Source organism: Corvus brachyrhynchos, unplaced genomic scaffold (genome assembly GCF_000691975.1).
Source record: "Corvus brachyrhynchos isolate BGI_N302 unplaced genomic scaffold, ASM69197v1 scaffold245, whole genome shotgun sequence".
Classification (NCBI taxonomy): domain Eukaryota; kingdom Metazoa; phylum Chordata; class Aves; order Passeriformes; family Corvidae; genus Corvus; species Corvus brachyrhynchos.
The window spans coordinates 1,387,895-1,409,180 of NW_008238988.1; the positions used below are offsets into that span (position 1 = coordinate 1,387,895).

A 21,286-nucleotide genomic window follows, 5' to 3' on the forward strand; every position below is an offset into this window, starting at 1 on the left:
AAGAGTGTAAGTACATCCACACACGTCAGAGAACAAATTTCTGACTGTCTTTGCCTTTCTGCAGCTGGAAGGCTCAAGGGGCCAATCCTAGTTTAATTTGTTTGGGAAATCTTGAGTGACTCAGATGGGTTTGTCCACATGAAGACAAGGACTCCACATAAGTGACCAGAGGAGGAGCCAGGGTCTGTGTGCCAGCTCTGACTCCCATTCTTCATGACTTGGTGGGATGAGGGGAAAGGCCATCAGTGGCCAGATTCTACGCTGGGATAAGGTTCCTTGGAGGGATGTCTTGACTCCTGGTTCCCCCTACTCCCAGGCTTCTCCGGCAGCTCAGACCTTGCAGCCTCTCTTGCTGTATTGCAGTACCCCTGGGGTGTAGTTCAGCTGAACCCACCTGGCTGTGGGTTCAACAGCTTCCAGAAGGCACCACGAGGTGTTTGGATGAGGGCTTTGCAAGAGTGAGGGTGTCTGCACATCTTGCCGAAATGTTGCATCTGTTCTCTCCCCTGCCACCCTTCTTGGTTCCCAGGGAGGGCTCTTTGCACAGAACAGAGGGAAAGAAAGAAATTAAAATGTCTTCTGGCTGTGTTACCTTAGGCAGTGGGCTCCCATGCCTGTGTGTGCTGCCCATTCCTGGAGTCTTTGGAAAATGGGTGTCCCTGTTGAGGAAAAACTGATTTTTCTGCAAAACCAATGCCCCTGTGATACCACGTGGCAGTGTGGGTTTCAACGCCTTCAGGCTCCCACCATCTCCTGATAGCTGAGGTCTCTGGCCAAGCTGATTTTCTCAGGAGGAACTGCAGACTTCTATGCTGGCTGCTGTGCCGAGAGCTTTCCCCACAGTGTACAGCCTTTGGGATTTGTGGGAAGTGCAGCCTGACAGGGAAGACGGGTCTGGCTGAGAAAAAACCCCAGCCTTTGGCACCTGGATGCACCCCTGCTCTTAGGCAGCTTGTGCACATGAAGGGTTTCCAGCAGAATATGTTTAATGGAAAAGCAATGCTTTTGGAAGAAGGCAGCTGCTTTTGGCAGCATTTGGTCGGAACACTCATACTCTGCTGCAAACCAGCTTTTGGGATAATCTTGTCTTCCTTCAAGCAGGTTTTAATTGGAGCTTTATGCTTTAAACAAACTGAAACACATCCATGAGCCCACTCCCCTCCATGGCAGGGCTCCAACAGGCAAGTGTTGAAGGATATAGCCTAAAACTTATTTCCATGGCCCCTTCCACCTGATCCAGTAGCTCTTCTATTTACACTAAATCCCCTTGAGGAAACTGAGGCTCCAGATGTTTGTCTCGCTTCCTGCCTGAGGCCAGCATTTCCCCCCCGCAGAAGCCGATCCTGGAGCCGCCCTACATCGAGTCCCACCACCGGATCTGCACCTACAACGAGACCAGGATGGTGACGGTGAAGCTGCCCAAGTGTGCCCCCGACGTGGACCCCTTCTACACGTACCCGGTGGCCATCCGCTGCGACTGTGACATCTGCTCCACTGCCACCACCGAGTGCGAGACTTACTGACCTCCGGCCCCAGCCCAGCCGAGGAGGGGCCGAGTTCTCCCCCGGCTTCATACCCTCGGTACCTCCAGCATCCTGGAGGGTGTAAATCAGCCCAGAATTTGATCTCGCCCTGTAATTCTCCTAATCACTGACTTTTCTGGGCAGATGAGGTTTAATCCCCCCTCCTCATGCTGCTCAAAGCATGATTGCTGTAGAAACCCAGCGCACAGCCTCACAATAGCAAACCCCGTGGTAAAAAGAAATTATTTGGTTTCCCTTCCTCCTCATGAGCTTTTCACGCCGTGTGACCTTTTCCCTGCAGAGAGTGCCCATGGACTGAACAGCCACAAAGGCATTGCCTCCTCCATAACAGCCTGACTCATCTGGGGTTTAGCTTCTTCCCAGTAATGTAAGTGCAGTTACCAACACTTCCACCACCTCCCCCTCTCCCCTCCATCAGTTAATCTTACCCTGCAGTCATTCAGGAATAACAGTTAAAGAAGAAGGTCTCAAGGCCAACGAAATGGAAATAAGTATTCAGATCACTACCTTGAAATTAGGGGGGATGCATACTCAGCCCTGACTCAGCCAAGGACTTAAGCTCCTGATTAAGTGTTTTGCTTAATATCAGTGCACTTTTACAGTTAAGCACGTATTTCAGTGCTTTGCTTAATTGGAGCTATTTTGTTGAAAAAAAAAATCTTGTCTCACAAGGGACAATTCCTGAAAAAAAAGAATAGGAGAGAAGCACATTGAATGTGCAGAACCATCTGCTTTTGTCCAGGGATTGGAGGGGAAATGGCTTCACGTGGAACCAGTGAGACTCTGCAGAGCCCAAGGCATCTCTCCTGACAATTTCCACTGTCAGAGTGACCAAGCCAAAATGCAACGATCACAGTTTGGTTTCAGCGGGCCCCTGGCTGAGGTGGTGGGAAAGAGGGGGCTTGTAAGGGTGTTCCCTGAGCTGCTAAGCTCCATGGAGACCTGCTGCTCTGAGGGTGCACACAGAGCTGGGGGACAGCCAGATGTGCTTGCAGGAAAGCTGTGGAGCGTCCAGTAGTGGTGGGTGAGACAAGTCCAGCACAAGAAAGAGAGCAGATATTCCAAAGGACAGTTCACACCTCCTCAGACCTGCTCTTTACAAACCAGGGGGACACCTGGGGGCTGCCACAAGAGTCCCCTGTGACCACAGCCACACAAGTGCCTGCGTTCACTGGTTCCCACCTGCAGGAGGACACATTCACATTCATCCCTCATTTCTCCCCTGAGCAAAATGGGAGGTTAGGTGAAAGCAGGAAGATTTGCCAAGTGGGAGAGGCCCATAGGAGCTCACAAAACAAAGACACCTTCTCAGATAGCCATTAGGAGAGGATTGCTGCTGAGAGTAATACCTGCACCTGTCTTCCCTCACTCAGTGCCTTGTCTTCTGGATGCAGTCACCTTCATTTACAGGCATGCATGCTTGAAACTTCCCCAGGTGTCCTGACCACATTGAGACATTTAGTTTAACCTCTAATTTATTAGTTAATATAATTTTTTTTATCTGTAAAAGCTGCACTGTGACTGAGTAGGAAGAAGGTGATTTTATCACCTGCCTTCTGTAATTCTGAATAGAGACTTCTGTGCCCAACAGCACCAGGAGCAGTTTTTTGCTGATGGAGAGTTTAACTACCCTTTAAAAAGTCCTCATGTTTTGTTAGAAATTGCACCTCACGATCCCTCTGATATTGTCAGCTGGCATTACAGTTATTATGGGGAACCTGCAAATTGTTCTGTGTCCTTAATAAACCTCAAAACTGCAGTATGAAAGCAATTTAAAGCAACGTGTCCCACTTTTTCTGCGTGTAGAGATTTCTCACATAGAATATGTATAAGCTCCCACAAACTCTTTGCCAGAGCTATGAACACCTGCAAAACATCTTCTTGGTGTGAAGTCATTTCCTTCGCTGAATTTATCTGATGGAGTCTGGCTGTGCTGCAGTCTCAGGATTAGAGGTAGGGTTAGAAAGTGGCAAACTTCCTTCCTTTGCAGCCAGCAGGAAATCAGGGCTGTACCCAGACACGGTGAGACAGTAGAAACCTCAGCAAGTGATCAGAACAGAACACTGCAGGGTGGGAAAAGGGTTTTGACTGATGCAGCCAGACCAGGGAGCAGAAGGCGGAGGTGGGAAGGATGTACTGACTGAAACCAAGTCAGCAAGAGGCCACTTTGAGATGATCTTTCAAGGAAGAGAGCAAAAGAGATGCTGTGGATTTGCCCTGAGGGACAAAAGTCCAGCCACCACCAGAGCTCACCAACTCATTTGGCAGGGAAGTGGTGGAGTCGCCATCACTGGATGTATTTAAAAGACATGTAGATGTGGCACTTGGGGACATGGTGGACCTGGCAGCGCTGGGTTAATGGTTGAACTCAATGTTCTTAAAGGTCTTTTCCAACAAAAATGGTTCCAAAGTTCTATGATTTGACTGGTGCACATCCGTCTTTTTCCGGCGTTGCTGGGTTCCCACGAGTAGGCACATGGCACTGACTTAATAACAAGGAACCAATTTCATTTCTGGTGCTGGTAATTGCAAATCTGGAACTTTTCCCCAGAAGTAATTACACTAGTAGGTCTTAATTCTGTCAAATTCCCATCGATTTTCATACTTAAAGTCACAGAACAGTTTGAGTTGTTTCTAGACCAGCCCACCTGCAAGGAGCAGGGGCATCTTCCACTAGACCAGGTTGCTTCGAGCCCTTTCCCCCCTCATCCAGAATGTTTCCAGGGATGGGGCATCCACCACATCTCCGGCCAGTGTTCCACCATCCTCACTGTAAAAAACTTCTTGTCTAAATTAACCCTCTTTTAGTTCAAAAATTACTCCTTGTCCTGTCACAACTTGTGAGCAGGTCTTTAGTTTTCACATCCTTTATGCTGTAGCTGGGGGGATGTGTCCTGCTCAGAATTTGCAGGCAGTCAGCACAGCCCACACATTTCAGAGCATGAGGAGCTTCTTCCCAGGCAAACTTCACCTCCTTGGGAGCATTTTAATGCTCTTTAAAGCCACGGATTTAGATGTCATCACCCGACCTGTCCAAAGCAGTTAAACAGCCTGTCTTTGGTGTGTGTTTGCAAAGAGTGTTTGTCACAAAGGCTGTGACACCTCAGGTATTCTCTCTCCCATGAAAAGCAGTGGATTTCTTTGTGCCTCAGTTTCCCTTTTGGACACTGGCAATGATGCTACAGATGACTTTTCCTCTCTACAGTGTGTTTTGTAGTGTACAGGCTTTAAGGCCCCTTGTGACCAGTCACATCTGCACCCTGCAGTGCACTCAGTGCCTCAAGGTTATTGTAGCTCATTTAACCAGAACAGCAATTGTCACTGCCATGCAGTGCTTTGATTTGCCAAAATACCCTCCTGTTCTATGACAGCTGCAATAGTCCATTGGCCCTGGAAGCTCAGCTCCCCTGCAGTTGGTGTGCCCAGCCCTGATGACCATGACAGAAGTCAGAGTATTTTACCTCACCTTCAGACCTGAGTTGCCATGAGAAGGAGGGCAGGAGGCCTTCCTGGATGGGTGTTCCCTGCACTGACTGGATTTCTCTTTGGGAGGCAGGACAGGCAGCTCCCTCCTGCTCTCACTGTACTCACATGAAAACACCAGAACCGGTGCCCGGGGTCAGAGCAAAGCCTGTCACTCCCAGCATCCTGCCAGGGAGTGTAGCCAGCCGTGGGTATTGAGGGAAATGTGAAAGCATCAGGGCTGCGTGGAGATATCCTTCCCTGGCTGTATCCATCCAGCCTTATCCAGCAGCAATTTAGGAAGTTTTCTGCTCTGGGGGATGCCTTTGGCACCTTGCTGTTAACTCCAGACGTGTGGGTCCTGTGTTACTTCTTCCCAGATAGAGTCATGTCATGGAAAGTCTGGTGAGTAATACCATCTGCCTCTGGGGGAAGGTGAATAAAATATATTCCAGGCTGTATGCTGTGCCCTCCTGGATTGTCCTGGCTCCTCTGAGAACGTATCCATTGATAGCATACAGAGATTTGGGCTGCAGCACCTGTTTATTAGGAATAAACCCTGATATGCTTTGTCTTTGCTCTGGAAGTACTCCAGGCAGGACTGGTTAAACCTGCTGAGGTTCACGAGCTGCAGGAAAATGAAAAGAGCCTTCCTCTGGTGAAACTTTCTTTGGTCCAGTCAATGTGAGGGATGTCGTTCAGGAAAGGTGGGGTTTCTAGGCTTAACTTGAAGGCCAGACCAGCTGGTCAATGAGATTGCTTCTGGTCTTGAAACCAATTGTAATAAACAGCTGGGTAAGAAAGGCATTTTGGCACTTTTTTTAAAAATTAATTTTGTTTTTTTTTAAAAACAAGATCCACATCTCTGCACTGAATCCCTGGACGACTGGAGCCAGTCATATTCTTGTTTCCAGTCCAGCAGGGTTGTCTTTCCTCATGTAACTTCTTCATCACTGTAAGCCTTTCACTGTCCCTCCTGACTCTGCCTGCCCTGGCTTCTGGACCACAGGTTGCACAGCTCATCATCTTCCTTGCCAAAATGTTGGTAGGTGTTCTTCCTACCTGAAACATCCTGCAAGGTGCATGTGATTAGCAGCTGGGAAAATAAACACAACAGCACACGTCCCCAGATGGATGCTGTCAAAATACTTCGTAATACATTTATTTTGTTAAAATAAACTATGTACAATAAACGATATTAATGTGCATTATAATATACAGTAATTACATGTTTAAAAGATGATAAACTAAAGAGTACAGAATTATGTGCTGTAAATAGGAAATTAATAGTGTTTACATGATTTTTAAACTATGAAGAACGTATTTGCTTGAAAACTGAATTGGCCTTGGTTTGAAATTGTATTGTTTTGAATTCTGAAGATTTTGTTAATCTTGGAAAAAAAGACATACCACCCAAAAGTCAGACAGTTTTAGTGCCCATCCTTTGGTTTCACCAGCCCCACATTCCAGCAATATTGCACACAGCAACTTTTAAGAGAGAAAAATTTGGTTGCTCACATCAAGTAAGTGACTCTTTCTCCTAACTGGCTAAGACCTGACTGGTGATGAGTTAGATCCTGATTTGTGCTGAGGCCATTACATTTGCTTCACAAACTCAATCAGAACAGCTTGTTGAACTGTAAGTTTTAAGCATTTCTTAAGAAATAATTGTAAGTAGTATTATTAAGTAAGCACAAGAAGAAAGGAATGAAATGTGCTTGTCCTTGTGTTCTCAGGGGAGCAGAGAATCTCTGTGCAGTGAAATGCTTGTATTTGCCAAGTGCATCAACATCATGACACATTGAACTGGATTCAGTTATCCTGGCACTCCATCTTCCTGCTCTTCTCTGCAGCCTTCTCTGAAGTCCTCCCTGTCTCGAGGTGCTGCTGAGCCCCAGGTAGCCAGGTGTGACTCCACAGAGGCACCTCCCAGCCCATTCACCACCCTCAATCCATATTTTTTGGGTCAGCAGGGTCACCATGCTGTGCTTTGCTCTGTAGCATTTCCCACCTGGCACCCTGGGCTCACCACCTTGGATCACTTCTGCTCATGAGTGAAGAAGAATTTGCAAGTGTCTTTCCCCTCTCATATAACTTTTTGTTATTGGTTATTAATGAATTAATATCTACAAGCTTGGGGAGAGTTTGGGCTCCTTTACACCTTGCTGACAGTGCCTGCTAGGTCTGTGATGCAGTTAGAGCAGCTGCCTGTTCTGGGCATAAGTACTGGGAGAGATGACATGATGGTCACACTCTGGATATGATTTACACCCAAACTACTTTGACAGACATCAGACAAATTTTTCTACATGTTATCAATAAAAACAAATGTTGTGTTGGAAGATCTGGAAACTGTGGACTGGTGACAGCAGTTTACTCTGAATTCCTTAACCTCCAATCAAAGTCAAAATTCACCAGAGTTGGTATCAGTGAGAGCTCAAACTGATCTTCACCAAAACCACATTGAACCTGGTGTCCTGAATGGGACGAGACAAAATTAAGTGACAGCAATGAGTTCAGGGTCTTTAAGCAAAGAAAATCGTATGTCTTGAATATTACACTGTTAATGTAACCACTTTCATCTTCAGCCTCATTAGTGGTTGAACCAAGGCTTTTCAGATCCAGCCTCCAAAGGTGAGATCAGCAAAGTCTTTGGATGCCCTAACTCCTTTCAGGAGTCCTCAACCAGCAGCCAGAAGGTATAAAAGATTCTTAGGCCTGGCTCAGTACATATATATAACAAGCTCAAAGCTTGTTCAGCCAAAATAAAATGTCAAGAAAGGAGGAAATATAAAGACTCTCAAACATTTTCCACATTAGTCATGTGTGGACCCCTGAAATTTTCCATTGCCTTCATGAGAATTTAAATGAAGCCAACATAGATCATCTTTGAAAATCCCACCCTACCATTATAGTTAGAAGCAGCCAAACACTGCATTATGGTCTGTACAGTCTGGAAAAGGATGGGGATCCATATTTTCAAAGTTAAAGAGACTTTTCACCACTGACAGCAATTCACATGAGTTTTGCTTGTTGCTCTGGGTTTCTGAACTAATTTTCCTCTTACAATGAGCTTCTCACTCTTTTTGCTGTCCTGGTGTGGTTTCTGGAATGGACCAGGAAAATCGATTCTTGTTCCCGTGTTTCTGAAAGCTTTAACTGAAACAAAGTAAAGAGAATTTGAGAAGATTTTTTTTTTTTCGTTCTAGTTATGGGCGTCCCCTTAACATCTTAAAATGAAATTTAAGGTTTAGGATCAAACTGACTAATTGTGGCTCTGGGCCCTGATTTTGCAGCTCTCCCCTGAAGCAGAAGTGATTCTGTTGCATTCATGGCTTCTAATAGGTGATTTTGTCCTGACTTTTTGATGCAAAAATATTTCTATTCCTGTTTTGTTTTGATAGGTGAAGACAGCTGAGATCACAAGCCACTACCGAAATCAGTGGGAGGCTTTTTCCTGCTTTCAGATGGTCTTTATTCATGAAGAGGAAAATAAACATTCATAGTGGAAATTTGTCTTCATTTTTGCAAAGAGCTAGAAGTCATCTGACGTAGGTCACTCCATGCTCACCTCCTGTCACAGCAGATGCTCCTCCAGTCCTACAGAGTTGTGAACCAACAAAACATTCTGTTATTTCCAGATTTTCCTTTTTTAATGTAGGATAAAACACATCACAGATCCTCCTCAGGGAAAAAGAAAATACATGGAGAAAGGCATGTGCAGCCAGATTCCTGCATTCTACCTCTTTGTTTAACAAATGGTCCCTGGGCCAACGTGAGCATATGGATTGCTTTGTTGTAGAAGACAAATGTGCTTTTAGACAATCCTGGCCTGGGACAGACTGATGCCACAGAGAATTATTTTTAATCCAGATGAGGTTTCTGTATGGTGAGTCAAGAGGTATTTGCTGGGCCACCTGGGGAAAAAAGGTACAGGAAAAGGTCACGGGCTCTAAGCAAGGTATGAAAGCAGATGGGCATCTTTCATATATGAATTCAAGGGAGAGATAGGCTGCCCAGGGAAGTGAATGAGTCACCATTCCTGAAGGTATTCAAAAGAACAGAGGCCACCAACACTAGAACAGCTGGAAGAGGTTCCCTTGTAATTAAACTACAAGGACAGATTACCAGTGGCCATATTCAGCTTCCCTCACAACCTGAGCGGTGCCAGTGGGATTGAATGAGACATGAGCAAGTTGGAGACAGTTCCTTGTGAAGTGAGATTCTCTTCAGTATGAAGAAGACTGCCAAAATCTGTCCCTTTAATAAAAGTATTTGGAATAACTTTATTTCATATTAAAATGCAGGGCTATATTTAATTCTGTGTCTGTTTTGAATGGATGCAGTGCTTCAAAAGAGAAAAAAGCTGAGAAATAACAATGTCAGCTGCTGAAATGATAGTTTTGATTGTTATACTGGACTTGGGGAGAGTTCTGTAACTACACAGGGCATATATCCAGTTGAACAAATGAGGATGGACCTGAGTGGGTTTAGAGCCTCGTTTCTGCCTTCTCCCCAACTTTTCAGAGCTCTGGGAGGCACAGGACAAACTGTGGGAGTCTTTGTGGGACCTCCTTCAAGTCATGCTGGAAGTGGCTGAACTGTCCTCATTCCACTGTCCTGGTGTTTACACAGGGCTCTGAAGGGCAGAGGCATCTGTAGGTTGTTTTAATGTGATAGCAACTCTCTGATGACTGGAGATCTCTCTCAAATACCTCTAATATCTTCTTGCAGGAGTTCTCATGAAAATACTTTGGGAACTCTGTTTGAAACTGCAGATTCAGGTTAAGAACTCCTGGTAGAACATGAAGGTTTTGGAAGAGGCCAAAGGAGATGGGTTTTTTTGGATCCAACAAGCTTCCTGTAAGTTGTGAGTGCTTTTGAAATGACAGCAGACTATTAGCAAAGGCAGGTCTGTCAGGAAAGACTTTGACATCAGCTGCATTAAGGGGACATTGTCAAATAAGTTCCAGGGATGGTTTCTAACCTTTGCGACTCTTCTTGACAGTTTTCCTTTTAAGGTGAAATTGGGATCTGATTTCTAGCTCCTCTCACAGTGAGTAAACCTATCTCCTTTCACCTGGCAGTCCTTTATTGATTTTCTTTCCTTATTATTAACAGTTCTTGAAAATAACTTGAAGTTTATATCTGTGGCCTTATGCCTGCACTTGCACCATGTCTGGTGTTGTGGTTTTGCTGGAAATAAGCTTTGCTGCGTGTTCACACACCATCTGCTGCTTTTAAAAAAGGCATTAGGTATGACTTGCCAGATAGTCAATGACTCTCCTTGCATCTGCCTACAATCCCTTTCTAGAGCCTGTTGGCCTGTGCTGTCCCTGCCTCCCCAAAATAATAGTGTAACAGGGCAGATCCTTGAGTAAGTGCCACATTTCATGGACAGGTGTGTGTACATAACCTAACACAGGAATAATGTTTATGGGACCTGCATTAAACATGGCTTATTAATTTTTTTTTTTTTCTGGAAGAAAAATTAAAATAAATGGAGTTGCAGAGGCCATTTCTCAGTGGATTGTGACCAATCTCCCTCTCTTGCAGCTCCCAGAATTCAAATTTTGGTCAAAATCAGTTTGAAAAACTTGAAATTTTACTGCCTCACAAGCTTGATGTGCTCAATTTTGTAAGTGCAAAGAAACCCCTGCTTAGCCTTAGCATTTCTTGTATCTATATCAACACTTTTCTATCTGCTTCATCTATGCAAGGATTTGTTCAGGGTCCTGCAGTTTAACACATTAGGGCAGCAGCATTTTAGCCTCTCCATCACCACTTGCTTTGCAGTTAATTTCCCTCAAACCACTGTAGCTACATTAAGGCTACAACTTCCCACTTGATTTTTGATTTTATTGCCAATCCTATGCTATTCCATTAAGATTAATAACCACCCCTTGTAGTCAGTGGCACACAAAAATGTGATTTGATTATTTGTGGCTTTCCCTGATGCATGCCAGGGTGCTACATCTCACTTTTCCAGTGTGCTCATTATGTTAGGATGAGCTCACCTGTCACTTTCTTTGAAGCTCTAAGAATACCAGGGAACTCCAACCTGAGCATTTGCATTGTGCTTCAGCTAAACCAGACTTCACCTACTTCCACCAGAGAAGTGGTGAAGTCATACATCGCTCTCCAGCAACCTATGTGAGCTAAAACAATCATCCTAATTAATTTCCACTGAAGTAAAAGGCAGCACAGTGCAGATATAATCTTCCCTGAAGTCTGTTAAAGGCTTTTTTTTTTTTTTTTGTTTCTGTTTCAGAGGACGTCTAGTCATGTTGTAAGCCTAAATATTATTTAATCCATGCCTAGTTCTCCTCATACTCCTCTAATATCTTTTACATGTTCTAGTTCAGCTGATAGGCAGTGTCCTGGTGAGGTGAACACTCACTGCTCTGCCTGGGGATGGACACAAACTCTGAAGCATGGAATGGACCCCTGCTCCTCAGTCTGAGCTGGGCTTTAGCAGCCAGGCCATCTGAAGTAAATGCCTGGGACATAATAAAATCAAACAGAAAATATGCACAAAAAGTTGCCAGCAGTGAGGAGAACTTTCTTTTGTCTGTCTCAGGTGTGGCACTACTGTGTTTTCATCCATGTAGGTGTGCAGCAAGGAAGGGATGGTGAGTGGAAGCCACAGGGTAACAACAGCAAAGCATTTGCTTGGAGTCTGATGGCTGTTGTCAGAGAGAACTGTTGATTTCTACCTGGAAATGTTTTGGGGTGTCAGAGCTGGTTTCTGTAGGTGTCCATGCTAAATGGGGGGTTGGAATTAGATGATCTTTGAGGTCCCTTCCAACCGAAACCATTCTACAATTGTATGAAATTGAATTTGTGCTAAAGGAAGAGCTCAGATCCATAAGCCTGGTCCTGATGCAGGACTGGGCACTGCACCAAGCTTGGTCCCTTCCATGTGCCTTGGGTGCCGTTCCCATTGTCCTGCTGCGGTCACTCATTGCTCCAGGCAACACCAGGTCTGGAGTTCCCTGGTTTGTCTGGTGACAGGTGTGTTGTCAGTCAGGACACTGTGCTTCCCAAGAGGAGAGGGCTGCCAGTCTCTTGGAATGGGGTGCAGAGGGGAGCAGGGCCCATGTCCCTGGGCTGGGAGGACACACTGCTGTCACTTGCTCCCTCCTGGCACTTCTGGACAAGCTGGCTACAGACACGGCTTTTGCAAGGAGTTACATCTTCAAACCTCTGTGTGCTGGCTCTGTGGCTTCCTGCTTGGGGAATGAAATCCATAACAAGACAGTCTCATGGCACTGCCAGGGTACCCAAAGGCAGCTGCAAGTAACAAGATGCCCTTCGAGTTCACCTCTGAGTGTCTGTGTTGCTGCGATGTGCAAAATTGTAGGATCCTGGGAGAGGCTTTAGTGAAAAGGCACAATTTCTCCAGCAGAAAAGGGAGCTCACAGGCAGCTTCCCTTCCCTTAGGGGCTGGAATTCCCATCTCCATGCTGTTGGCTGCCGTCCATCATCTGCCACTTGTGGAAAAGTCCACTCTTGAGGACTGCAGCCACGCTGCAACTCCAACAGCACTCTCGTGAAGATGGAAAAATGGGAGCAGAGAGAGAAGCAATGAATGGGAGGAGGGAGGCTGCAATAAGTCAACAAGTTCACAACTCCACTTTGATGAGGTTTTTTACAGAAATACTTCATAAGAAAAGGATAATTTTAAGGCAATTGGATCACCTCAAAGAACTTAAAGTCAGTATGACCTTTGGTTTTATTTTTTTTTTTTTTCTATTCTTGGCTGTTGGGTGAGATGTAGAAATCCAGCTGATCTATAAGGTAAATTCTCAGTTGCCATGACAATGTGTCTCATTCTTGTTCTCAGATGGAAGAGAGATTGTTCTGTGCTGCTATTTCATGTCTAGGGCAATATTCTTTGGTGCCAGAGTTTCTTTGTTTCAGTACATTAATGCTACAACTCTGTACTTCCTTTCCCAGCTTTTGGAAACATGGCTCAGCCTGAACATTCCTCTGTAAAAATACAGTTATTTGCATTTTTTTTGTTGTAAGAACATTCCTTAAGTCTGGAGGTAAATGTTGATCCATAATGATAGCTTGGGTGCAGCAACATCCTGACGCTGTGAAGTTTCACCATTAAGTGAAAACAAACTGGAATCACTTCACCTTTGCTTCCATGTGGTTTGAACAAACTTAAGTATCTCCTGAACTAGCAAGTCTTATAAAAGAAAAGCAATTTAAAAGTACATCCTACCTATAGTGTATATCTTACATATTAGATTTCTACAGATCTCCATGTGCTTTCAGTCAATTCAGATTCAATTCCTAAGGACTGTGAATTCCTAATTTTGATCAATTTTTACTTAAGGCCACAAATTGAGTTTCTCCTGTGTCTTTGTCCATCTTTAGTTCTTTGTTTTGTCACATGCCACCTTCACCTTATTCCTAAGGCGGGGAGCCAAGCAGGAGCAGGCCTCCTGGCTTCTGTTGGTGCAGTCTGCAGCAGTGGGAACAGGCTACAAAACAGCTCTGGAGGGTTAGGAAAGCACAGAGACAGGAGTTGGCCAAGGGTGATACAGCTTGGAGGTTTCACAGAACGGAGAGCTCCTATATTTGGGTAAGAAGGACCCTTTTCTCATCATGTTCCCCCTTTCAGTTGCATGTGACCTTCATTGCCTTTCTAACCTGCTTGGTTTCACTGAACTCAGCTCGCTCTGCTTCCCAGGGGATGTCACACAAGGGTGCAGCATCTGTGGCACTTTGCACAGCGCTTCTTCTTCTTCTTGGGGTGGAAAATGGTCATGATTGCCTCATCAAAGACAGTCTTAAGGCCTTTCTGTGTGAGTGCTGAGCACTCCAGATAGCACTGGGCTCCGATCTGAAAGAGAAGAGAGAAAATGTGAGTGAGTATCCACTGATGGGAGAGCCAGAGTGATGCTGTTCCAGCGTCTTTCTACATTTAGAAGGGAGGTGAGGAGATTACTCTGTTCTGTGTCTGGCTGCCTATGGGATGAAAGGAGCTCAGGTGGTCATCCTGAGAAGGGAGCAGGAATCAGCAACAACATAAGTGTCTCACCACATGTGGGTGAACGGGGAGCAGGAATTCCCTGCACGACCCTCCAGAGAGAGGGGGGCTGCACCCACGTTCAAGTGCTGGACCAGGAGCTTGGCCTCCTGCCTGTGCAGCTGGGGAGGCTTTAAAGGAAATGCTGGGTTGTACCTGAACTCCTTCATACACTTGGCTCTTCTCCCCTGAACTGTCCCTCTTGTGTCCTGTCTCCTGCAATGCCAGGGAGCTGCTACCTGGGGAGGGCTTCCAGCTGGTTTCTGGGAATGGGGAAGCACCATTTTGAGATGGGAGTCTCCTGTGTATGCTGACATGACACAGACACAGAGGCCTGGGAAAGCAGCCTCAGCTTATTAAGCAACACCGTGGCTTATATTATCAGCTTGTTCTGCTAATGGATGTTCTTGTTTTGAGGGCCAGGGACAACAGCAGCACCTGCAGCATATAAAGTAGACAAGGCCAGTCCAGAATCCTGCATCCCAGGGCTTGGGAAGTGCTTCTAGCCCCCTACCTTCCCAGGAGAAATGTACAATACCACAGAAACTTTGGGAGCACCTTCTCTGCTGCTTGAAGTGCAATGGATAAATGAGCATCAAGTTGTCTGTGCTTTTGTAAGGGATAGGGAGGAGTTTGACAGGAGGTGACTGCAGAGATGGGTTTGCCACATGCACCTTGCAGCAGAACCCTGAGCAAGAAACACTTGACTTAGGTGAAATAGGCGGTAAAATCTGTTTTGATACCCATTTTCTACCTGCTGCCCTGGGCTCACGGATGCTTTGCTTAGACCTTGGCCATGGCACCTGCCAGAGATCAAGAAGCATTGGGACAATTCTCTCTGAGGTGTGATTTTTGGGGTTGTCCAATGACCAGGAGTTGGACTCGTTGACCCTTTTGGGTCCCTTCCCACTCAGGATATTCTATGTTTCTGTGATTCAACTGGGAATTGCAGCAGAAGTGCAGGCTCAGGGGTCACAATGTGTGCCCAGCCTGTTTGAACAGAGGCTTTAATCTCCGTCTGGGACCAATGGGCCTTGGAGGAGCCTTGAATGAAAGAAACCCAGTGGAAAGCTGTGACCAGTGGGCTTGATGGGACCTCAGAAGAAGCTGTTACCTCCTTTGCCAGCTTGACTCCGTGCTCATAGGTGAGTGGTTTCTCCTTCATGTAAAGCAGCCGCGCCAAAGTCTTGGGATCATCCCGGAGATCAATCTAGTAGAAAGTACACAAACTCTGTAATTCCTGAGGCAGATATTTACCACAGGGGGTCCGATGCTGGTCAGCACCAGTGTGCCACGACCTTCCTAGAGAGAGCATCCTGCAAGGAGCAACTCTTCCGGGGCGGTGGCCGGCCTCCCTGGGCAGCAGGGGATTCCAGCAAGTGTAGCGATTTCTCAGCTACGAGTGATCCCAGCTCTTGTGATTCAGCTTTGTGAAATCACCCAAGGTGAACTCAGGGACAGAGAGACAGGAGCCTCATTTAGCAATTCCACAGAGGTGGCTTTTGTTGTCCAGCAGCCCCTGTGAAGGGAGGACCAGGGACAAAATCTCCCTGGTCAGGGGCAGAAACAGGGGCCTTTTATGGGAAAGGCAGGGGGTGGGGTAGAAACCAATTAGCCAGCTGGGTACGGGCTACTACCATATAGAAATAAGGCATGCTGGAGGTGGCTCACTTTGCCACCATGACCCCGAGGAAGGTTGCTTGTCTCTGGGGAAAGTCTCTTTGGCCCCAGGCCTGTGTCCTCCAAGGGAGTGCAGAGGGCTCTTGTGCCAAGGGCTCACAGCCCTCCACAGATATTCATGGCTTTACAGACCCACATCAGGGCATCTGTATCACTCCTCAACTCTGGTGATACTTCAGAAACAAATTGCACGTTTACTTACTTTTTCACCTTTTTTCCCCTCAGTTTACCATGAATTATTTCTCCTTTGCAGGTTATTGGGCCACAGTTCAGAGGGGTATGGTACAGCAAAGAGCCCCACTGGAAGGGGAGGCTGCTGCAACCCTGCACTGCACCACCCAAATTCCACCCCGACAAGCCAGACACGGCTCAGACTGTCTAACTTGAAACAAAATCCTTTATTTCCATGGAAAACATCAAAGTGAAGTATTCTGGCACTTCAAACCTGTCCATTTTCAGACTGAATGGTCTAAAGGATAATGCTTTTATTTTTAAATGGGTAGTTGAGATCATTCCGGTGTAGAAAACAAAGCCAGTGTTTGAATGATTTGCCTTTCCTATGGCATGAAGATTTTGGTTTTGACCAGAATTTGATCTGTTTCTCTAATTTGACTTAGGTTACTGTACAGTGTTCTGTTTTTTCCATGTGGTTGTATCACTAATCTCACAGTCTCTATCCACTCTGTGTCTTGGTAGTAAACCCATGTTTAAGGCATTTTTATTTGATTGACAGATTCATAGATTTGAAGGCCAAAATAAAGGGGTTTGATCATTCGGTCTGACAATCACTGTAACACAAGCAGGATGGTGAGTCACCAGTTGTGATGTAGATGTAAAAGCATGAAGGGAGGCTACTTCCTTCCCATGTCATTTGGCTTATTATTCCCATTCTTAAAACTTAGTTTGAAGTTTAGCTTCAGCTTCTAGCCATGAACTTTGATGTTTTGGTTTTTTTTCTCCTACATTAGAGACCTGTAAGAAAACTTTTCTCCCTATAGGTGTTTATACCTTGTTGTCTCATTAATAAACATTTGAATAAAAAGATGGTATGAGCTTTGCCAGTCTGGACATCTTCACATTGGCTTCCATTCCCATGCCCTGAGTTTTCCTCTAATGGGAAAATCTGACTGAATTTCCCATGAGTTAAATAGGAAACCTTTCCAGGTGCTCAGGAGAAGCTTTACCTGTGTTCCTATGAGGACATAAGGCACGTTGGGCATGCAGACTTTCAGCTCAGGCACCCACTCCTCCTGCACGTTGTGGTAGGAGGCAGGATTCACCACTGAGAAGCAGATCAGGAACACGTCTGTGTTGGGGTAGGACAAGGGTCTCAGCTGATTGTAGTCCTCCTGCCAGGGAAGAACAGCAAGAGTGTTAAGAAGGGAGGATGATGGTAAGTGGGGGAATCAGGGTGGATTTTGATGAAGTAGTCAACACTGTCCATACTCATTCACACTTCTAAACTCCAGGGGACTGCTGGAGAGGGGGGAAACCACCCCTCACAGGCCAAGGGTGCTGATTTGTCAGCACTTTTATCCAAAAGAGCTAAGATGCCCCATCTCTGGAAGTGTTCAAAGCCATGTTGGATGGAGCTGTGATCAACCAGGTCTAGTGAAAGATGTCACTATATCTGGCAGGGGCAGGGTTGGAATTAGATGATTTTGAAGGTCCCTTCCCCCTCAATAATCCTGTGATTGTGTGAACACGTTTTGTTTGTGTGTGTGCTATCTGTGGAGATGTTGGTGCAGAGGGTGATGCTGAGCAGTCCTGCACAGTGCACAGCCGTGTGCCAGTCAGCAGAAGACACTCCTGAAAGCAGAAAGCAGATCAAATCCAGCCTGCAGTGCCTATGTGCATCACTGTGGGTGATTTAGTGTTTCCACAGGCCCTGGACAGCAGAAGGAGAGATGTTTTCTCCATGGGCTAGTGGTGAAGAGGGTGAGTTTTCAAACACTCGAATCACAGCTGTGACATGTCATGAGCTGGCTTTGATAGCTGAGTTTCAAGGAAGAATTTGGGTATGTTTTCAGGCTTGAGAAGCTGAGAGTGAGCAGAAGTTTTGCAAACCATTTGAAAGGGATAGCCTGGCTCTTTCTGACAGCGAGAGCATTTGTAGCTGTGTCTGAAGGGTACTGTCCAATGAAACCTGTTAGAAAACTTCAGTGCAATGGAACAGATGCTTTTTAGAGGGGATACATCTGTTCCAAAGGCTTTTTTTTGGGGGGTCCAGAATTAAAAAAGGGGAAAGGAACACAAAGCTGGAGTGTGGGAAACAATAGTACATGCTGCAGTCAAGCCTGACTGTGATGTAGATCTGCAGTTCATAGTTTCTGCATTCTGGACAAGTCTCAAATCTCTGCAGTCTGGCCGCTTTTGGTTATAACTGTGTGAAAATTCAACTGGTGTGGATTTGCTTTGCAGATACTGACTGGTTAATAAAAGGAAATAAGGCTAATAAAAGAGGGAAAAAAGGCACCTGGGTGCTGTTTCTCAGACTCGAGAACATTTATTTTAGGCAGGGAAAACCCACATTAGGGGCAGGAGCAATTCAAGCTGCTGCCTGTCCTGCAGGAGAAAGTGATGCAGGACTGTATCACTGTGTGTCAGATTAGATGGTGATTTAGTTCAGCCTTACTTCTGCCTTGCTTTGGTTGGGTCAACAAATGAGAGGGCTTAGTTGTGACTTGAGACTGGTAAATCACCTTTCTGAAGTCTCTTTTTCACTGACTATATCCTAATAAGTTGACACAGACTCCTTCTGAATCAACACTATTTTCCAAAATATACTAATGAATTACTTAAAAACAGTTTGCACCAACTGCTTCTAAAAACAATCCCCAACATTTAAGTTATTTATTCTGAAAGGAAGCACGAGCCCAAATTTAGCTCTGTCTCATGAAAGAGAAGTTTAAAAAAGCATCCTAAAGCATAAACAAAATGTTTTTTTTTTTTGTCTAACTAGATGTTCATTGTCCCAAGTCCACTTTGACAGGAAGAATAAATTCTATTAGTACCTCCAGCCCTCACAGCCACAGTATTTGGGATAAAACCAGAGTATTTTCCAACTGACATAATGATGTCTTTCCAATGTTATAGAAAGTGTGCATCTGAAGAAGGATTTACAAGAGGAGATGTTTGGATACTTCCCCTCCCAAGAAAGTGGATTCTCTACATTCAAGGAATAGCAGGAAAAAAACCCTAAGAGATGTTTATGGGTACATCAGTGGTGCAGTTCATGAAGAAGCAAAGTCGGTGACAGGAGATTTATCCAAGGCTCTGGAGATGTCAGCCAGCTCCCAGCAGAGGACTTAATAGAGGCAGAGCAGACGCCAAGGCGATGGGATCAGAGGAGAAATTGCATGGTAGAGACAGTTTTATGTGGACGCTGTGGGTTAGGAAAGCCTGGCCTGATTACGGGACATTGTTTTAACCCAGAACATCAAACCTGAGATCAAGATTGTTTGTGGCACAGGCACCACGGGCTGATACCTAGCGCTTGGCCAAGGCCCTTTCTGTGTTTTTGGTTCAACTGCTGCAAGTCAGTCTCCTGAACCAGCCACGTGGTGGCAGCAAGCCTCAAGGAATCCTCATCCAGGCGTTTTGGGACGAAATTGGCTAAATATAGCCAATTTCAATATTCCAGACGTGCCTATTTAGAGGGGCTGGGACTTACTGTACCATTAAAATTACAGATGAAAGCCATGAGCGCTCTGCCTGGCTGTGACAGCTACAGGAGCGTGCATTTAATTTTATTTTCCTTGTTCATTTCTGAATCCCTAGAAAATCCTTTTTCAGGAAGAGCATTCCTGGTTTGAGCTATTAGCACAGAGCATTATATAAGCTGTAAGCAGGGACAGCCATGCATCTCATAGTAGAGGTCTCACCTCCCACCAGGACACATGGGATTTTTCACAGACAGGTTAGAACACAAATATCATGGATTAGAATTGATCTGGGCTCTTGTTCATGTACAGGAGCCTCCAAACCACATCAGACAAGGACCTCCTCTCTGTTCATGGTCTCCAGAAGGCTTTAAAGCTTTGCAATGGACCTTTAGGAAAGACAGCCCTACAGGGTCCTTTCTCGTTTGGAGATGGCTGAAGTCAAGCAAACAAATAATATAGAAAAGGGAGTGAACATTTGCATGGGTGTGGGTCATATCCAGGGGTGCTGCAGCGAGTGACAGTCATGTTTGGGAAGGGACACGAGCCCTTGTGGGCTTGGGCTGTGGCTGATCAATAATTCATTTTCCCAGCTCGTGTTTGCACTGTGCTGCCTGCTATTTACGGAGCATGAGGCTTCCCAGTTAACATTGCCTGGCCACTGGCTTGGCATGGAAATGCCAGTGCCAGACCTGGCCTTCCTGAGTTATCTACCTGTGACTTGCCAGGACCAAGATCAGCTGGTGCTGCTCCCTCCCCTCTATCTCTGCCATCAGCTCAGCAGTGTTTGGGCCCCACAAAGGTAGAAAAACTGGCTTTTATTTTTGTTTTTACGTTATTGCTGTGCTGCTCTCTTGTACACTCTGCTAAAGCATTTCGCACCTGAGTCCAGCACAGCAAAAAGACCACAGTTTTTTCCTCCTAGGACTGTTAATGCCAGGGATACAGAAAGCCAGATACCTAAAATCTGGGGTCTCTGCCAGCTCTCCCTTCAGGCTGACAGAGGGTCCTGCTGCAGGAGTACATTTTCCAATTGTTATTTCATTAGCATATGTTTTATAGCATCGCAGTGTCAAGGGCTATTTCTGGCTATGACTTCACACTGATGCCTTTGGAAAGCCACACAGCACAAGGAGAAGGAGGGAGGAAGCAACCCAGATGATCTGTTGTTATAACTGGAGCATGTGGGAAGCATCATCCCTCCAGCCTCCACAGAGACAATCTAGTCATCAAGGGGTGATTCACGCTCTGAGTTCTGGCTGGATGGCCACATCCTCTGGACCAGGGTCTGGAAGGGACATGAGCTTGGGGAGTTAGAGAAAGGGCTTGGAGGCAGGTGGTGAACTGTCTAGTTTGAAGCAGGGGATGGCAAAATGATGTGGAGGAATGGATGGAGAGGTGAGGCTTGTCAAAGAGACAGCTGAGTGTTCCTTCTGGCTCAGGAGGACAAATGAGAGGAGGTGTTGCTGCGGAAATGGGCGGCAGGTGGAACTGTCAGCCCTACAAAACAAGTAGAAATATTAAGGCACTGGGTGAAAATTGACTGGCAACTGAATATAACTCCAGTTTGGCTTGCAAAGGCTTGCAGGGCTGATGGAGCATGACACAGGCTCTGAGCTCTGTGTTTGTAAGCACAGAATAGAAGATTGAACAGGCTTTGGACATGGGGCAAGGACTTGGGTCATAGTTTGGGACTGGCTTTTGGATCATCATGTGAATAGGAAGGATGTGTGGTCTGTGAGGGCCACCAAACCAGCTAAGACTGCTGCTGCCTACAGAAACATGGTAAGAATAAAATTAAAGAAAGTGAAACCAGAGCATCAAAGCCCCAGTCCTGCTGAGAGCAGGTTTTTCTGGAAGTGACAGTCTGTTCTGGTGTGGGTTTTTTGATCTCT

The 21,286-nt window shown here is 45.7% G+C and overlaps 2 protein-coding genes across 2 annotated transcripts in view; one reads left to right on the forward strand and one right to left on the reverse strand.

Moving 5' to 3' along the window:
* GPHB5 (glycoprotein hormone beta 5) overlaps nucleotides 1-3,315 on the forward strand; it is a 5,471-nt gene extending 2,156 nt beyond the window's left edge. Inside the window, exon 3 of the mRNA XM_008637274.2 lies at nucleotides 1,335-3,315. Within this exon, the coding sequence (XP_008635496.1) occupies nucleotides 1,335-1,523 (189 nt within the window). The 3' untranslated portion in view covers nucleotides 1,524-3,315. The remainder of the gene's footprint in view (nucleotides 1-1,334) is intronic.
* Nucleotides 3,316-6,141: 2,826 nt separating this feature from the next.
* The window catches only part of RHOJ (ras homolog family member J), a 61,422-nt gene continuing 46,277 nt past the window's right edge, over nucleotides 6,142-21,286 (reverse strand). Inside the window, exons 3-5 of the mRNA XM_008637275.2 lie at nucleotides 16,914-17,078; nucleotides 15,164-15,259; nucleotides 6,142-13,863 (exon numbers count right to left, since the gene is read on the reverse strand). Of these exons, the coding sequence (XP_008635497.1) occupies nucleotides 13,717-13,863; nucleotides 15,164-15,259; nucleotides 16,914-17,078 (408 nt within the window). The 3' untranslated portion in view covers nucleotides 6,142-13,716. The remainder of the gene's footprint in view (nucleotides 13,864-15,163; nucleotides 15,260-16,913; nucleotides 17,079-21,286) is intronic.